This window comes from Pseudoliparis swirei, chromosome 13, assembly GCF_029220125.1.
Source record: "Pseudoliparis swirei isolate HS2019 ecotype Mariana Trench chromosome 13, NWPU_hadal_v1, whole genome shotgun sequence".
Taxonomy (NCBI): Eukaryota; Metazoa; Chordata; class Actinopteri; order Perciformes; family Liparidae; genus Pseudoliparis; species Pseudoliparis swirei.
In genome coordinates, this window is record NC_079400.1 from 19851125 (window position 1) to 19866945 (window position 15821).

The following is a 15821-nucleotide window of genomic DNA, read 5'->3' on the forward strand; positions in this document are numbered from 1 at the left end:
CAAAGAGCAAACCACAACAATACTTTGTGTAATACTTTATATTTTTCTGGCATCAGACCAGAGTGTCTACGTCACACGCACTACAACGATACTGTAATTACCTCATTGCACCAGCAGATGGAGACAGGACACTAGTGCCAGGAAACGGCTTCAGACTGGACTCCTCCACTTTCAGCTCTCCCCCATTACTATATATATATATATAGTATTCGATCAGATGCATTAGACCAACTCCCTCCGATGAGGATTTGAAAACCACGTAAAAAAAATTCCACCGATTAAAAGAGCAATTAAGTAATTAAAACAACTGATTAAAAAAATGAAAAAAATAAAATAACTGGATCACATGATTACTTGTATTTTAAAGCGGTCGCTCATAGTGAAGACCCCGTAACGAGAATTATCCCCAAATTCTGCTTTAAGTGCTTTAATCCTGCATTCTCTCTAATTGCCACCAGGGGGCGACTCATCTAGCTACAGAAAAAGGAAAAAGGAAGGCAGATGGTATCGAAGTCGAGGAGAGATGACTCTACTTCTCACTTCAGTCATCTTGAGTTTAAATTCAGTTCAGGGGGGCGGGACTACCTTGTGATCTCGCTTCATGAAAGTTAATCCTAATATGTTGGTCGCCTGTAAATGTCTTAATTCATCACTTGGTTGTCCCTCCCTCTCTTGCAAAAAGATGGCGGCAGCCCAAAATGACAAATCGTTAGCTTAGAAAACTAAAACCTCCACTTGTTCTCTGCGGCGTTGGATCTTCTGAACGTGTAAAGTCTGTTTCGTAACCGTGAGATTTCTCCAGCTGGGGATCTGCTTCACGCCGACGCTCGTTCAGTGAAGAGGACCGACATCCCTTAAATAAATAAATAATAATGGACGCCCACACTTCTGTAAGATGATCAGCAGCTGGAGTCAAACGGGAGTTTTTAACATAATTAAATCTGTTAACGCTCACATTCTTAACTATTGTTTAAACATTATTTATTTAACTATTGTTTAAACATTATTTATTTAACTATTATTTAAACTTCATTTATATAACTATTGTTTAAACATCATTTATATAACTATTGTTTCAACATTATTTATGTAACTATTGTTTAAACATTATTTATTTAACTATTGTTTAAACATCATTTATGTAACTATTGTTTTAACAGCCTTTATTTAACTATTGTTTAAACATTATTTATGTAACTATTGTTTAAACATCATTTATTGAACTATTGTCTAAACATTATTTATTGAACTATTGTTTTAACAGCCTTTATTTAACTATTGTTTAAACATTATTTATTTAACTTGTTTAAACATCATTTATTTAACTATTATTTAAACATCATTTATTTAACTATTGTTGAAACATCATTTATGTAACTATTGTTTAAACAATATTGATTAAACTGTTGTTTAAAGATTATTTATGTAACTATTGTTTAAACATTATTTATGTAACTATTGTTTAAACATTTTTTATGTAACTATTGTTTTAACAGCCTTTATTTAACTGTTTAAGTTCTTAACCTTAAGTGCCTTGAAAGGCACCTTATAAATAAAATGTTCATTATTATTATTATTATTATTATTATTAACTAAAATTGAAATGCAGTTATTGAAGTACTGGTAATTGTCTTAGACGTCTTTAATTCTTTCTGCTTTTAACTCGACAACTTTTCATTTGCTAATCAGCAACTCAACGCTTACAATATTTAATTGCAGCGTAAGTAAAGATGAGAACAGTCTGCAGGCGTCATCTTATAATAACTTTAATCCTCTTGAACCCGTCTAAACACAACCACTTGACCCCCAGGCAGGCGGCGACCTCCGGGTCTGAAACGTGAGCCAATCAAAAGTCTCGTTTCTCAAAAAACTAAAAACTAAAAACAAGAAGCCGACAGACAAAATGCTTAAAACGTCAAAAATATGATTTTTTTTGGTGCTGAACTCGTTATACGTTCTCCTCTCGTCGGCGTCGTCCCTCCGGCGATGTCGTGTATATTTATAGTGTCGTAATAATTGATGAGATGTAAGCGTTCTGCGTGGGGAGTTCACTGCCCCGGGAGAAATGCTGGAATTCACAGTGTCCCCTCGGGTACCATCTGTATACATCACAGTGTATTCTGCTGTGGTGTGTTCAGGGATCACATTTTGGAGTTCCTCCAGGGGCTGCATTCCTACAAAAGCTACGTCTGCACATCCCCGCTTTTTAATCGCAGACACGAGGACATCGGAGTGTCCGTTACAATCAATGATCACATGATTATTCTAGGACAGTCACACATTAACATCTGACATTATGACATTATACACCACACAAAAAACACAAGATATATAATCTGGGGGAATATCGAAGTGAAAACTCTCCGTGACGCACGGTGCCTTTGGTTCGTTGGGCCGATGGCGTTTTGCTGTTCGTTGATTTCATCGTTTTACAAGAAGTTGAAAGGCACATAGAGAAAAGTCACTGAACATAAAAACACATCCGGAGCTGAAATGTGGAGTTCAGATGATGTGAAATGTGTATCGTATAAATCATTTTAACAACACACAACAACAACAACAACAGTTACAGGAGTTGCGTTCGTTGTTGCCGATCTGAACCCAAAAGTACCTTTTTCTTTTCTTTTTCTGAGCGTATGTCTTGCTAAAGAAGAAGATGGCCGCCCGGTCAGCGTGCGCCACCTGCTTTTGGTTGAGAGACACAAACAGCAGAAGGAACCACAAGTCCACAGTCCACGTTGAACGGAGCCTCCAAAGGGAGGCGCACGCTCTAGCCCGTCCCAAAATGAACGTTGTGTTCATATCGAGATATAGAGGATGGAGATTTAGAGGATGGAGATAAAGAGGATGGAGATATAAATAGCTCTGGTGCAGACAGATACACAGAATGATAAAGCATATCTCAGGGTCACTCAGAGGTCATGAGGCCCAATGAGCCCGTTGAAGTCTTTGGTGCTGTGATGGCGTCACTACTCGGTCCACTGGGTCGCCATGGAGACGTTTCAATATGAACCGAGCGGTGAACTAAAGGGAAACTAAACGCGGTAATCCAGAGCCATGATGTCACGAGAGTCGTTGGATGCATTGAGTCCAGGTCACCTGACAGGTTAAAGGTCACCTGACAGGTTAAAGGTCACCTGACAGGTTAAAGGTGCGTTATCACACTGGCATACAATTCATATTTCAACAATAAGTGCCCTTGATATTGTTTGTTGATATGTGTGATGAGTCCGGCCGTAAAGACTCTGTGTATCGAGTTACACCAGTATATACATATATATATATACATATACATATGTATATGTATATATATATATACATATACATATATATATATATGTGTATATATATATATATGTATATATACATATATATATGTATATATATATATATATATATATATATATATATATATATTTAAAAGTACCAATAGTGTGGCGTAAGACGTCTGCATTTAACAGACTGGGAGGGTCTGACAGAAGATACTCTCCAGGTGCATCTTGGGAAAGATAGGATCCATAGTTGTATATTGATGCAGGTTGAGCTCTTTGTTTTTCTCGTGTCGTGTTCTCAGTAGATACGGTACACACACACACACACACACGTTAAAGCCAAGAATAAATAATCTAAATCTCCTTTTATGTATCTCCACCCCCCCCCCCCCTCCCTCTCTAACTACATGACACATATTCCTTCCAAACACAGCACTTCACAAGCAGAACATGGGCCCTTTACTTACGCAGGGATACTGTTCAGGCCCAGTATCACGTACATATGATGGGTTGCACAAATAATTACACTAATACATTACAATAATACAGTGGAGTTGGATGGAAACCATTGTGAAGGCTATACATGTCAAAGCCGTGTGAAAGGGAGAAAGGTCACAGCGGCCCGCCGAGGGGGTTTCCCCGCATCCTTCAGCTTCCATCCATAATCCCGGATGTTCACTTCGAGGGGTTTGGGGATCCAAAGAGCGTCCTCCGTGGTCTTTGCCATGTTTCTGGTTTGCTTGGTTGACGGAGTCAGCTGGTGTGAATAACACATGACGATGAAGATGTTCACCCTGGCTTGTTGGCTTCTGATTGTGTGTCTTTCAAAGTCTCCATGGAATAACAGTGCTTGGCGTTTTTTTGGGTTTTTTTGGGCTGACTTCTCAAGCAGTATTTCCACGTTCGTAGAAATCAATCCGGAACCGGAGGAGTGCTCAATCCCCTCGGATCTGGCTCTCTGGATGTCCACAGCGGTCCATTCTCCTGAGTCTTGTTGTTATTCGATTTTTTGTTGTTGACGAAAACTCGATAGAAACCCCTGGAGCTGACAGGCAAGAACAACATTCGTATTCATCACGTTTGTTTGAACGCAGTTTCTTGCGCCGCCTCGGGGGTGGAACCGGCTCCGGTTGCCTCATCGGCCCACATCAAGAGGTTCATGTAGTGTTGCTGACCTCTGAACCGCCTTCAGGTAATCGTCTTCTCTCGTGTCCATGTCCATGAGCAGCAGCTGACTCATCCTCCAGCCCCTCGATCTTTGGACAGGGGTCAGTAGCTCTGTGCAGCCGGCTCATCAGTCCACAAGCCACAAGCGCCACAAGCCCCGCCTCCCTCGGCCTCCTCTGGACGTGTCCGCCTTCGCCTTCAGATGCTGGTCTGCAGCTCGCCGTTGAGCAGGGCGGCGTTGTGAGCCTCCAAGTTGGCGTTGATGATCGAGGCGTCGTGGGCCATCCGGCTGCGGTCCGCCCGGCTGTCGCTGCGCTCGGTCTCGTCCAGGCCCGCCACCTTCTTCAGGCACAGGACGTTCTGGAAGCTCTTCTTGAAGTTGTCCGACAGGAAGGCGTACAGGATGGGGTTGGCGCAGCTGTTGGCGTAGCCCAGCACCACCACGAAGTCAAAGGTGCTCTTCACGGCGGAGGTGGGGTTGATGGAGCTGGCGACGGAGGTGACGTTGAAGACGTAGAAAGGCAGCCAGCAGAGGACGAAGACCGCCACCACGATGGACACCATCCGCGTCACCTTCCGCTCGGAGCGCTTACGCTTGGTGGAACCGACCCGCATCCCGGAGGACTTCACCTGGCAGAGGAAGAGCGGCTTGAACCATTTCCTTAAAGAGTTCTTCAACAAACCTATAAAGATGCCTCAAAGAACCTTTAAAACAAGGTTCTTTAAGGCACCATTTCTGGTTCCACAAAGAACCTTTCGAACTAGGGTTCTTTAAAGAACCATTACCTTAAAGAGTTCCTTAAAGAACCCATAAAGGTTCCTCAATGAACCTCCAAAACAAGGTTCTTTAAGGCACCATTTATGGTTCCACAAAGAACCTTTCGAACTAGGGTTCTTTAAAGAACCATTACCTTAAAGAGTTCCTTAAAGAACCCATAAAGGTTCCTCAATGAACCTCCAAAACAAGGTTCTTTAAGGCACCATTTCTGGTTCCATCAAGAACCTTTCGAACCAGGGTTCTTTAAAGAACCATTTCCTTAAAGAGTTCTTCAAAGAACCTATAAAGGTGCCTCAAAGAACCTTAAAAAATGGTTCTTTAAGGCACCATTTCTGGTTCCACAAAGAACCTTTCAAACTAGGGTTCTTTAAAGAACCATTTCATTAAAGAGTTATTAAAAGAACCTATAAAGATGCCTCAAAGAACCTTTAAAACATGGTTCTTTAAGGCACCATTTCTAGTTCCACAAAAAACCTTTTAAACCAGAGTTCTTTAAAGAACCATTTCCTTAAAGAGTTTGTCAAAGAACCTATAAAGGTGTCTCAAAGAACCTTTAATGGTTCTTTAAGGCACCATTCTGGGTCCCACAAAGAACCTTTCAAACTAGGGTTCTTAAAGAACATTTTTTTAAAAAGAGTAAAAAAGATGCCTCAAAGAACCTTTAAAACATGGTTCTTTAAGGCACCATTTCTAGTTCCACAAAAAACCTTTTAAACCAGAGTTCTTTAAAGAACCATTTCCTTAAAGAGTTTTTAATGGTGCCTCAAAAGAGAGAATGGTTCCTCAGTAGGTGATGGTTCCTAGAACCACAAAGCCTTTAAAGAACCATTTAAGAACCCTTATATTTCTGTGTGTTTAATCAACGTCTTAGTCTTGTAGCCAGCGATACAAGCATCTCGTTGGCCTATCACAGCGCCCCGTGTGGAGGCGGGCTCTCACCTTGACGATGATGAACATGTAGCACAGACAGATGACCGTCAGCGGCAAGAAGAACCCGATGAAGAAGGTGTAGATGATGAAGGCCGTGTAGTAGACGTCTTGGGGCTCCGGCCACACGATGCCACACACGGGCACCTTGTTGAGGCCACTGAAGATCAGCGTGGGTAGGATGACCAACAGGGACACGCCCCACACCGACAGGTTGATGAGCTTGGCCACGCGGGGCTTCCGCCATCTCGTGGACTTGATCGGGTGGACCACGGCCAGGTACCGATCGATGCTCATCACCATCAGACAGAAGATGCTGGTGAACTGATTGAGGGAGTCTGGGGAGGGGAGAGAGGAACGTGCAACGAAGCTGTGGATCAAGTGAGACCGGCATTGAAACGTGAGGTGTAGCGAGGATAACGACGGCCGTCAGAAAGACAGTCAGAGTCTAAATATCTAGACACCCTCAGAGTTCTCAACACCTTTTTGAGGGTGTTTTTGTTGGAATGTCGATCTTTTCAAAAGACATTCCACATTTTATCTGGTCTTGACCAAGTCGAGACCTCTGAGCTCGGTCTTGCTCTCTAGCCCTTCAAAGTCTTGAAGGGCTAGAGTCCTTTCTCGGTCTCAATACCCTCAGGTCTTGGTCCTGGTTTGGATGGTCTTGAATGCAACACTGCTACACTTACTAAATGAAGCAGCAAGACAAGCTTATTTAAAGATGAAGCCGCGAGCCTGGAGACAGTCGGCTTAGCTAAGACCATTCCCCAAAATGTGGAACCTTTAAGATTGTCCGAATTTAAGATTTTGAACCAACGACCGAGGGGTTAAACGTTTTTTTGTTGGAATGTCAATCTTTCAAAGACATTCCACATTTTATCTGGTCTCGACTGAGTCGAGGCCCCTGACTCGGTCTTGCTCTCTCTCTAGCCCTTCAAAGTCTTGAAGGGCTAGAGTCCTTTCTCGGTCTGATACCCTCAGGTCTTGGTCCTGGTTTGGATGGTCTTGAATGCAACACTGCTATACTTATTTAATGAAGCAGTATGTGGGAAGACAAGCTTATTTAAAGATGGCTTAGCTAAGACTTAAGACTCCTATCGTCCGACTCAACATTTTTATGAATAATTTCCCTCTGGAGAAAGACCAAAACCTATTTATTTTGCCTCTCTGAAAAAACCTTGAGTCAATCCTTTTCCCAGGATGCACCTTGAGCTCATCCGCTTCCTCACACCTACCCACGGTCATGATCAACCTGCACAGCACCTCTCCGAAGGGCCAGTGCACCAGCGCCAGCTGCAGGGCGATGAACGGCAGGCTCATCATGCACAGGACGTCCGCCACCGCCAGGTTCAGGATGTAGATGTTGGTCACCGTCTTCATCTTGGCGTAGCGCAGGATGACGTAGATGACCAGCGCGTTGCCGCACAGCCCCACGCCGCACACCACGATGTAGATGAAGGTGATCACCATGGAGCTGGTCTTGTCCTGGTGGTGCTCCCTGGTCTTGGAGATGTTCAGGTCCAGGTCGGACTCGTTGCCCTGGATGTAGCTGTCGTACAGCAGGGGCTCGGGGAGGGAGATGTTCAGGGGGGTCGTGAGGAAGGGCCACTGATCCAAGGCCATGATGGCGGAGAGGGGGCGGGGCTTAGGCTATCAGAGGGTTCCAAGGGTCTAAAGATGGCAACGGGTCGAGATGTAACTCTTAAAGGAAGTCGGGATGGAGGTCGATGCGATCGGGTTTGAGATCATATGTTCCAAAGCACTCGCGTTACCGTGGGAGACCGTTGGGACGGGAGCAAAGGGACCTCACGCTGGGAGCTCAACGCAGGGGTTGGACACTTTTGAGGGGGTCAAAGGGTTTGGGGGTCATTAATGTGGAACCTCGAGTATCACATCCTAGCTGTAGAGAAACAGAAGATAGATCTATGGAGAGAGAGAGAGAGAGAATTGTAAGTTTGACGATCGCTTCAAAAAATATATCAATGTTCCTTTGAGCTCCGTGGCAGCAGTCACGAGGTCACATGACATAACTCAGCTTTCAGGTCTCCCATCAGAGGAACGTGGCAAATATTCTCCAGACACATGGGGGGGGGGGGCGGGGGGGGGGCCACATTTCAACATCACGGCAGCATCTCATCCGGTCCTATTGCTCTTCTTTTCTTGTTTGTTGCTGCTGTAAATCAAACCGACGCTACATAGAGTCAAGTAGTCCAGGTCAGGAGTGTGTGTACGTGTGTGTATGTGTGTGTGTGTGTGTACGTGTGTGTGTGTGTGTGTACGTGTGTGTATGTGTGTGTGTGTACGTGTGTGTATGTGTGTGTACGTGTGTACGTGTGTGTACGTGTGTGTGTGTGTGTGTACGTGTGTGTATGTGTGTGTGTGTGTGTACGTGTGTGTATGTGTGTGTGTGTGTGTACGTGTGTGTACGTGTGTGTATGCATACATGCAAAAGAAGAAGAAGAAAAAAAGGTACGCCCGAGCGAGAGCGCCAGAAGACAAATGTTTATTCAATCGATCGGGGACAAACAGCTGTGGCCCCGGGGCCGGATCACTCACTCTGTCCCCGCAGCGACAGATTGACCCGAATCACAAGAGATTATGGGATGTCGTCGGGCGGGGTTCGTCACCGGGGACGAGTCTGCGTGGTGAATGTGTGTGCGTGCATAGGTTAGAGACCACTGCAGGGGGGGGGGGATATTGACCTGTGTGTCATCCACAACATATTCAATGAAAATACTAAAACGATCTTTTAAAACATAATAATTGTCAGTGATTATGTCGACTCACTGGTCAGCGCTGTGTGTCTGGCAGCGTGCACGGCTGCACACACACTCATCAGCCGGCTGCACACACACACACTCATCAGCCGGCTGCACACTCACATTCATCAGCCGGCTGCACACACACACACTCATCAGCCGGCTGCACACTCACACTCATCAGCCGGCTGCACACACACACTCATCAGCCGGCTGCACACTCACACTCATCAGCCGGCTGCACACACACACACTCATCAGCCGGCTGCACACACTCACATTCATCAGCCGGCTGCACACACACACTCATCAGCCGGCTGCACACACTCACATTCATCAGCCGGCTGCACACACACACACACACTCATCAGCCGGCTGCACACACACACACTCATCAGCCGGCTGCACACACACACACTCATCAGCCGGCTGCACACACACACACTCATCAGCCGGCTGCACATTCACACTCATCAGCCGGCTGCACACACACACTCATCAGCCGGCTGCACACTCACACTCATCAGCCGGCTGCACACTCACACTCATCAGCCGGCTGCACACTCACACTCATCAGCCGGCTGCACACACACTCATCAGCCGGCTGCACACTCACACTCATCAGCCGGCTGCACACTCACACTCATCAGCCGGCTGCACACACACACTCATCAGCCGGCATCAGAGCTCCGAACCGTTCGAGGCCAAAATGATGTCCAAGCTTCTTTCAGAAAGAAAGTTGCATCATTATGACGTCACTGCTGGGGGATTTAGAATGTTATGGTGGAAGAGTGCAGGAATGGCCGTGCACTGTAAAAACTATTTTTTTTATAGACTCTGTGTAATTAGACCGAACTGTTATTACTGAAAATAAAGAAAAACACATAATACAACAATATAAAGGAATTAAGAGAGAGAGAGAGAGAGAGAGAGAGATTCAATCTGCACGAATGATAAAACAATAGTTTTTAAGGTTCGTAGTGTTATTTCCTAGCGGGGGGGGGGGGGGGCAGTGTGATATAATAGTCATATGATGTGATACCATCTTTAATCATCCGGCAAAGTAATTGTGTTATGAAAGACTGCATTGTTTTTTCTTTTCTTTGTCTATTAAAACTTGTGCAGTGGAAACGTCTCAACGAGCTCACAGGGATAAGTGAAGATATGAGATATGATAGAGTGATATGATAGAGTGAATATATGAGATATGATAGAGTGAATATATGAGATATGATAGAGTGATATGAGAGTGAATATATGAGATATGATAGAGTGATATGATAGAGTGAATGTATGAGATATGATAGAGTGAATATATGAGATATGATAGAGTGATGATATATGTGATATGATAGAGTGATATGAGATATGCTATTTGATATGATATGATAGGGTTAGAGTGAATATAAGAGATATGTGATATGATAGAGTGATATATGATATGATAGAGTGATATATGATAGAGTGATATATAGAGTGATATATGATAGAGTGATATACAGGACTGTCTCAGAAAATTAGAATATTGTGATGAAGTTCTTTATTTTCTGTAATGCAATTAAAAAAACAAAAATGTCATGCATTCTGGATTCATTACAAATCAACTGAAATATTGCAAGCCTTTTATTCTGATTTATTGCTGATTATGGCTTACAGCTTAAGAAAACTCAAATATCCTATCTCTAAATATTAGAATATCATGAAAAAGTATACTAGTAGGGTATTAAACAAATCACTTGAATTGTCTAATTAACTCGAAACACCTGCAAGGGTTTCCTGAGCCTTGACAAACACTCAGCTGTTATAAATCTTTTTTTTTACTTGGTCTGAGGAAATATTAAAATTTTATGAGATAGGATTTTAGAGTTTTCTTAAGCTGTAAGCCATAATCAGCAATATTAAAAAAATAAAAGGCTTGCAATATTTCAGTTGATTTGTAATGAATCCAGAATGCATGACATTTTTGTTTTTTAAATTGCATTACAGAAAATAAAGAACTTTATCACAATATTCTAATTTTCTGAGACAGTCCTGTATGATATGATAGAGTGATATATGATAGAGTGATATATGATAGAGTGATATGTGATATAATAGAGTGAATATGCATCGCAGCTCAAACTGCAGGATGGGGGTCGAGGTGGGCTGCCGGGGAAACGGCAGCAGCCTCGCGCGAGGCACGTCCAGCTCCAGAGGAGACCAGCGGGTCCAACCCGCGACCTCCTGATGGAAGGACACTCGCGCGCACACATCCTTACACGCTCTCCCTGTTTCTCCACTGTGGGTAATTCCCCTCCTCTATAGCGACTGGCAGGACAACACATCTCATACATGCCGAGAGACGAGCACACCTTCACACATGAGCAGGTTCATTCAAAGTGCGCAAAACGACAAATATAGCGTCACTTACTTTAGAATAGAACACAGGAAACGTCCTCTTCATTTCAAGTCCATCGTGCCACAGAGTCACTCACGGGGAACATGGAGTCCGGTCTGCGTGGCGCGTGCCAGCCTCTCCATCCACCTGCTCCGCGGGTATTACGCACGACGCCCACTCGCCACCTCCGTCACAGCGCGTGGTTCTACGACGTCTCTTATTCTTATTCTTTTTCTACCCACCTCTACGAAATAATCCACGTTTGTAAAAAAAATTTTTAAAACGAACTTTGATTTGAAGAAGAAGAAGAAGAAGAAGAAGAAAAAGAAGACGAAGAAGAAGAAAAAAGGAAGGGGAAAAAAGCCGCGGCGCGCTCTCAGTGCGTTGTGCGTCCACGGAGAAAGACTTGGCAGCGAATCCCCTGTGGCAGAGAGAGAGACAGAGAGAGAGAGTGGTTGGGAGAGAGAGAGAGAGAGAGAGAGAGAGTCTGAGCGGCAGATCAGTGGAGACCTTGAGCGCGTCACTCTGGCGGATTTGGAGTCATGCAGAGTTGGTCCTATTTTCTGGTGCCATGTGTTTTTTTCATACATATAATATATATATATTAGGGCTGTGAAACGATTAAAATTTTTAATCGGGTTAATCACAGGTTTTTGTGGATTAATCATGATTAATCACATATTACCGATATTCTCGGTATATTTTGTGAGAACATAGAGATTTATGACAAAAGACGGATATATACATTTATACATTCTTCTATACAATGGTGCTGCAACTCAGCAGTTATTTAGCAGTTTTCATCCATATGGAACATTAATACATCTTCATCCTAAACAGAATGTTTAACCCTCCTGTTACCTTTCGGGTCAATTTGATCCCATTCAATGTTTAATGTCGGTGTTCTTTGGGGTCAATTTGACCCCAGGCTGTTTTTCACTGTGTCAAACATATAAGAAATATCAACTTTTTTATTTATTTAAAGGGCTATTTAGGTAGTCAACAAACAAACGTAAAGTACCTCACACTTAAACTTGGGAAGCAATATTAATTCTATTAATTTTCTGGAGGTTTTAATTGCTGGGGTCAAATTGACCCCGAGGGTAAAATATGTTAGTAAATGTAAAGGTAACAGGAGGGTTAAACAGAACATGTTTCTCTTGTTTGTCAACCATTAACTCCACCATGATACAATCTAAAGGCCTCTAGTCTTCCTCTAGCAGCTGCTGAGGCAAACTGACTGTGGGTTTTCTTCATGAACTGGGCCGTGATGAAAGGGACGGCGGGGACACCGCTGCAAAGCTGAAACCTCACCGGCCCGGACAGGTGGACAGATTGACAAGTTACTTTTTTTTTGCTCGGTCCCGATGCGCGCACGGAGCTCTGTGGCGCGCGAGACGGAGATCGATAAGTGTTAACGCAACGCGAAGAGACAGAAATGACATGCTGCTGTGGAGATACGATCAACAACAGACGTTTAGTTTAATAAAAGAACAAAGACGTGCTCTAGAGAACATGTCAGGGGGCGGGCCAATCTCTTTAATGTCATGCGATCTACCGACACTACGCCGCGATCGACTGGCAGGTCGCGATCGACGTGTTGAGACCCTGATCTACAGGAAGTAGAAGTCGTAACAAGGTTTCCGTAGGTGAACCTGCGGAAGGATCATTACCGATGAACAGACCGTCTGCATGAGAGCGGACAGAGTTCAGATTGAAGTGGTGGATTGGAAGCTCATTTTGCAAGTTACTTTTTTTTCGTCCCGACGACCAACAACAGACGGATTGGAAGCTCATTCTGCGCATGCGTTAAATGCGTTAAAAATAATTAACTAGTTAAACCTGTAATTGAATAAACTGAGTTAACGCGTTATTTTTCACAGCACTAATATATATATATATATATATATATTGCTGCAAACTGTCAGCCACGCAGCTGTCCAACGTGTTCTCCGCCTCTACCTGAACTTCCAGCCCGATGTTGTCTTCAAGGCACGTTGAGGTCGCTGTGTTCCCGCAGAGAGCCTCACGGAACCATCCGGGCCTTCCAACCGCAAGGGTCACGTTCCTGTCAGCCGAACAGAGAATTACACTGAGACCTGAAGGATGGAGCTCCTTTATGTCTTCATGGAGGAGGAGTGATGAAGTGCAGATGGCGGGCATCCTCCACGACCTCTCCGTGAGAACATGTCCTGCCGCTGAGCGTCCCGACAGAAGTGCTTCTATTATTACGGAGCAGCTGTCGTCCTGATATCAAAAGATTAATGTATCTGTGTGTGTGTGTGTGTGTGTGTGTGAGAGAGAGTAAACAAGGCTCCGTGGCATCGTCAGTGCAGAATTCCCCCACCCTCGTGACCCCAGTGGGGGTCAGGAGGGTTCAGGTGTGTTTGCTGGTTGGAGGTGCGTCACTGAGCGCTGCACGCGGCCGCGTGGAGTCTTTTTAAGTGACGGCTAAATGAGCGTTCCAGCAGCATCAAAGTGTTGCTTTGACACGTCGATGGTGGACACCCTCGTCTTCATGGTTCATAGACGTTTCTCAGTGTTTATTTGCCTGAAACAGCGTCGAGCGAGTCAACAGAGCGCCGTGTTACCACATCGCTCTGGACGTCAGCGGTCAACGGCTCCGCTCGCCCCTCAACTCTGACCCCGGCGTAAGTCAACACGAAATATAGTTTAGGGTAAAGGTCCATGAAGATAAGGCGTGAGGGATTGAGACTTCTATAGTTTACTTTATACTCTGATACACACCGACATGCCTCCTGGAACCAACACAGACGGGACTTTTCTTTCCCTCGACTATGATCGAGTTCTTGTATTGTGAACTTTTGACCCCGGCAAATCCGGTTTGAACTGGTCCAGGACCGCTGACGTATCGCCTCGTGGACGGGGTGCTACTGGAGGGAGTGAACCCCCCCCCCCCACACCCTCCGACGCCTGCCATGCCGTCACATGTTATCCTCTTTAGCCACCGGCTTCACAAACACCATCTCCCTCGCCATCTCCATCTCCATCTCCATCACCATCTCCATCTCCAGCTCCATCACCATCTCCATCTCCAGCTCCATCTCCCTCTCCCTCTCCATCTCCATCTCCATCTCCATCTCCAGCTCCATCTCCATCTCCCTCTCCATCTCCATCTCCAGCTCCATCACCATCTCCATCTCCATCTCCAGCTCCATCTCCATCTCCAGCTCCATCTCCATCTCCAGCTCCATCACCATCTCCAGCTCCAGCTCCATCTCCATCTCCATCTCCATCTCCAGCTCCATCTCCATCTCCATCTCCAGCTCCATCAGCATCTCCATCTCTATCTCCATCTCCATCTCCATCTCCATCTCCATCTCCAGCTCCATCTCCCTCTCCATCTCCATATCCATATCCAGCTCCATCACCATCTCCATCTCCAGCTCCATCTCCATCTCCAGCTCCATCACCATCTCCATCTCCAGCTCCATCTCCATCTCCAGCTCCATCTCCATCTCCAGCTCCATCTCCATCTCCCTCTCCATCTCCAGCTCCATCTCCAGCTCCATCTCCATCACCATCTCCAGCTCCAGCTCCATCACCAGCTCCATCACCATCTCCATCTCCATCTCCATCTCCATCTCCCTCTCCATCTCCATCTCCATCTCCATCTCCATCTCCCTCTCCCTCTCCATCTCCAGCTCCATCTCCATCTCCATCTCCATCTCCAGCTCCATCACCATCTCCATCTCCAGCTCCATCACCATCTCCATCTCCAGCTCCATCTCCATCACCATCTCCATCTCCATCTCCAGCTCCATCTCCAGCTCCATCTCCATCTCCAGCTCCATCTCCATCTCTATCGGTCCTCAAAGTCACGGAGCTTTTGAAGATGTTTCTCACCGAGTTTCTTATTCATGAAACTTTGACTACAAAATGTTAGATACAAACTAAAACTTCAGCATAAGCTCTATAGGTATTTGGAGACCATAAAGAACGTGTGCAAGTTTCTGTTCATCTTCATACTCATGGCACATCGTTGTATTTTGGCAAAAGTGATAAAAAAGCTTTTTTAAATAATTGCATTCTCAAGTGTGTATTCAGCTCTCGTCCACGTCCCACTTAAAAGAAGAGAAATGTGGTAAATGCACTGAACGCCTCCGTTGAGAGTCTGACTGGCAGAAAAGTTGCTGAATTCTTACATTTTTTGGTATTTTGTGCAAAGCTGCTCAGAGGTATTTTCTTTTCTCTCGTGGTGTGTGAATCTCAGTCTGGAGAAATGTGTTCCCTCAGCCGGCGGCGGGCCGATTGAAAGAGACGCCGGCGTCTCCTTTTGAGAGGAGAGAGAAGGGGGCGGGGCAATGGAGAGCTGGTACAAAAACACAAAATGATATAGCACAAAACATATATTCTGTGCACATGTCACTTGGCAGTGAGCCAGCTGCCTCAATTCAACCAATAAGCCCTCGCTGTGAGGTTCTATGAAGAACCATCACCTACTGAAGAACCATTTTGCTATTTGAGACACCTGTATAGGTTCTTTGAAGAACACTTTAAGGAAATGATTCTTTAAAGAA

General features: G+C 44.8%; 1 protein-coding gene across 6 annotated transcripts; it reads right to left on the reverse strand.

Moving 5' to 3' along the window:
- Positions 1-1750: 1750 nt before the first annotated feature.
- LOC130203714 (somatostatin receptor type 2-like) lies at positions 1751-13772 on the reverse strand. 6 transcript variants are annotated; one of them, XM_056430083.1, is made up of 6 exons: positions 13243-13772; positions 11314-11701; positions 8176-8317; positions 7380-8067; positions 6157-6482; positions 1751-5069 (listed from the first exon to the last, which is right to left on the reverse strand). In XM_056430083.1, the coding sequence occupies exons 4-6, from the start codon at positions 7765-7767 to the stop codon at positions 4638-4640; spliced, it is 1146 nt and encodes a 381-aa protein (XP_056286058.1). In that variant the 5' UTR covers positions 7768-8067; positions 8176-8317; positions 11314-11701; positions 13243-13772; the 3' UTR covers positions 1751-4637. The 6 variants fall into 6 exon arrangements, with proteins under 6 accessions (XP_056286058.1, XP_056286059.1, XP_056286055.1 ...); XM_056430084.1 differs by lacking the exon at positions 8176-8317 and having other exon boundaries at positions 7380-8044; positions 11378-11701; XM_056430080.1 differs by lacking the exon at positions 8176-8317.
- Positions 13773-15821: the final 2049 nt, after the last annotated feature.

Excerpts from the sequence above, each read along its gene's own strand:
- LOC130203714 (XM_056430085.1), bottom strand. The coding sequence starts at position 7,767 with ATGGCCTTGGATCAGTGGCCCTTCCTCACGACCCCCCTGAACATCTCC. Across the intron at positions 6,483-7,379 it reads CAGGTTGATCATGACCGTGG|ACTCCCTCAATCAGTTCACC; the intron begins GTAGGTGTGAGG and ends TCCCCTCCCCAG. Across the intron at positions 5,070-6,156 it reads ACATGTTCATCATCGTCAAG|GTGAAGTCCTCCGGGATGCG; the intron begins GTGAGAGCCCGC and ends TTCCTCTGCCAG.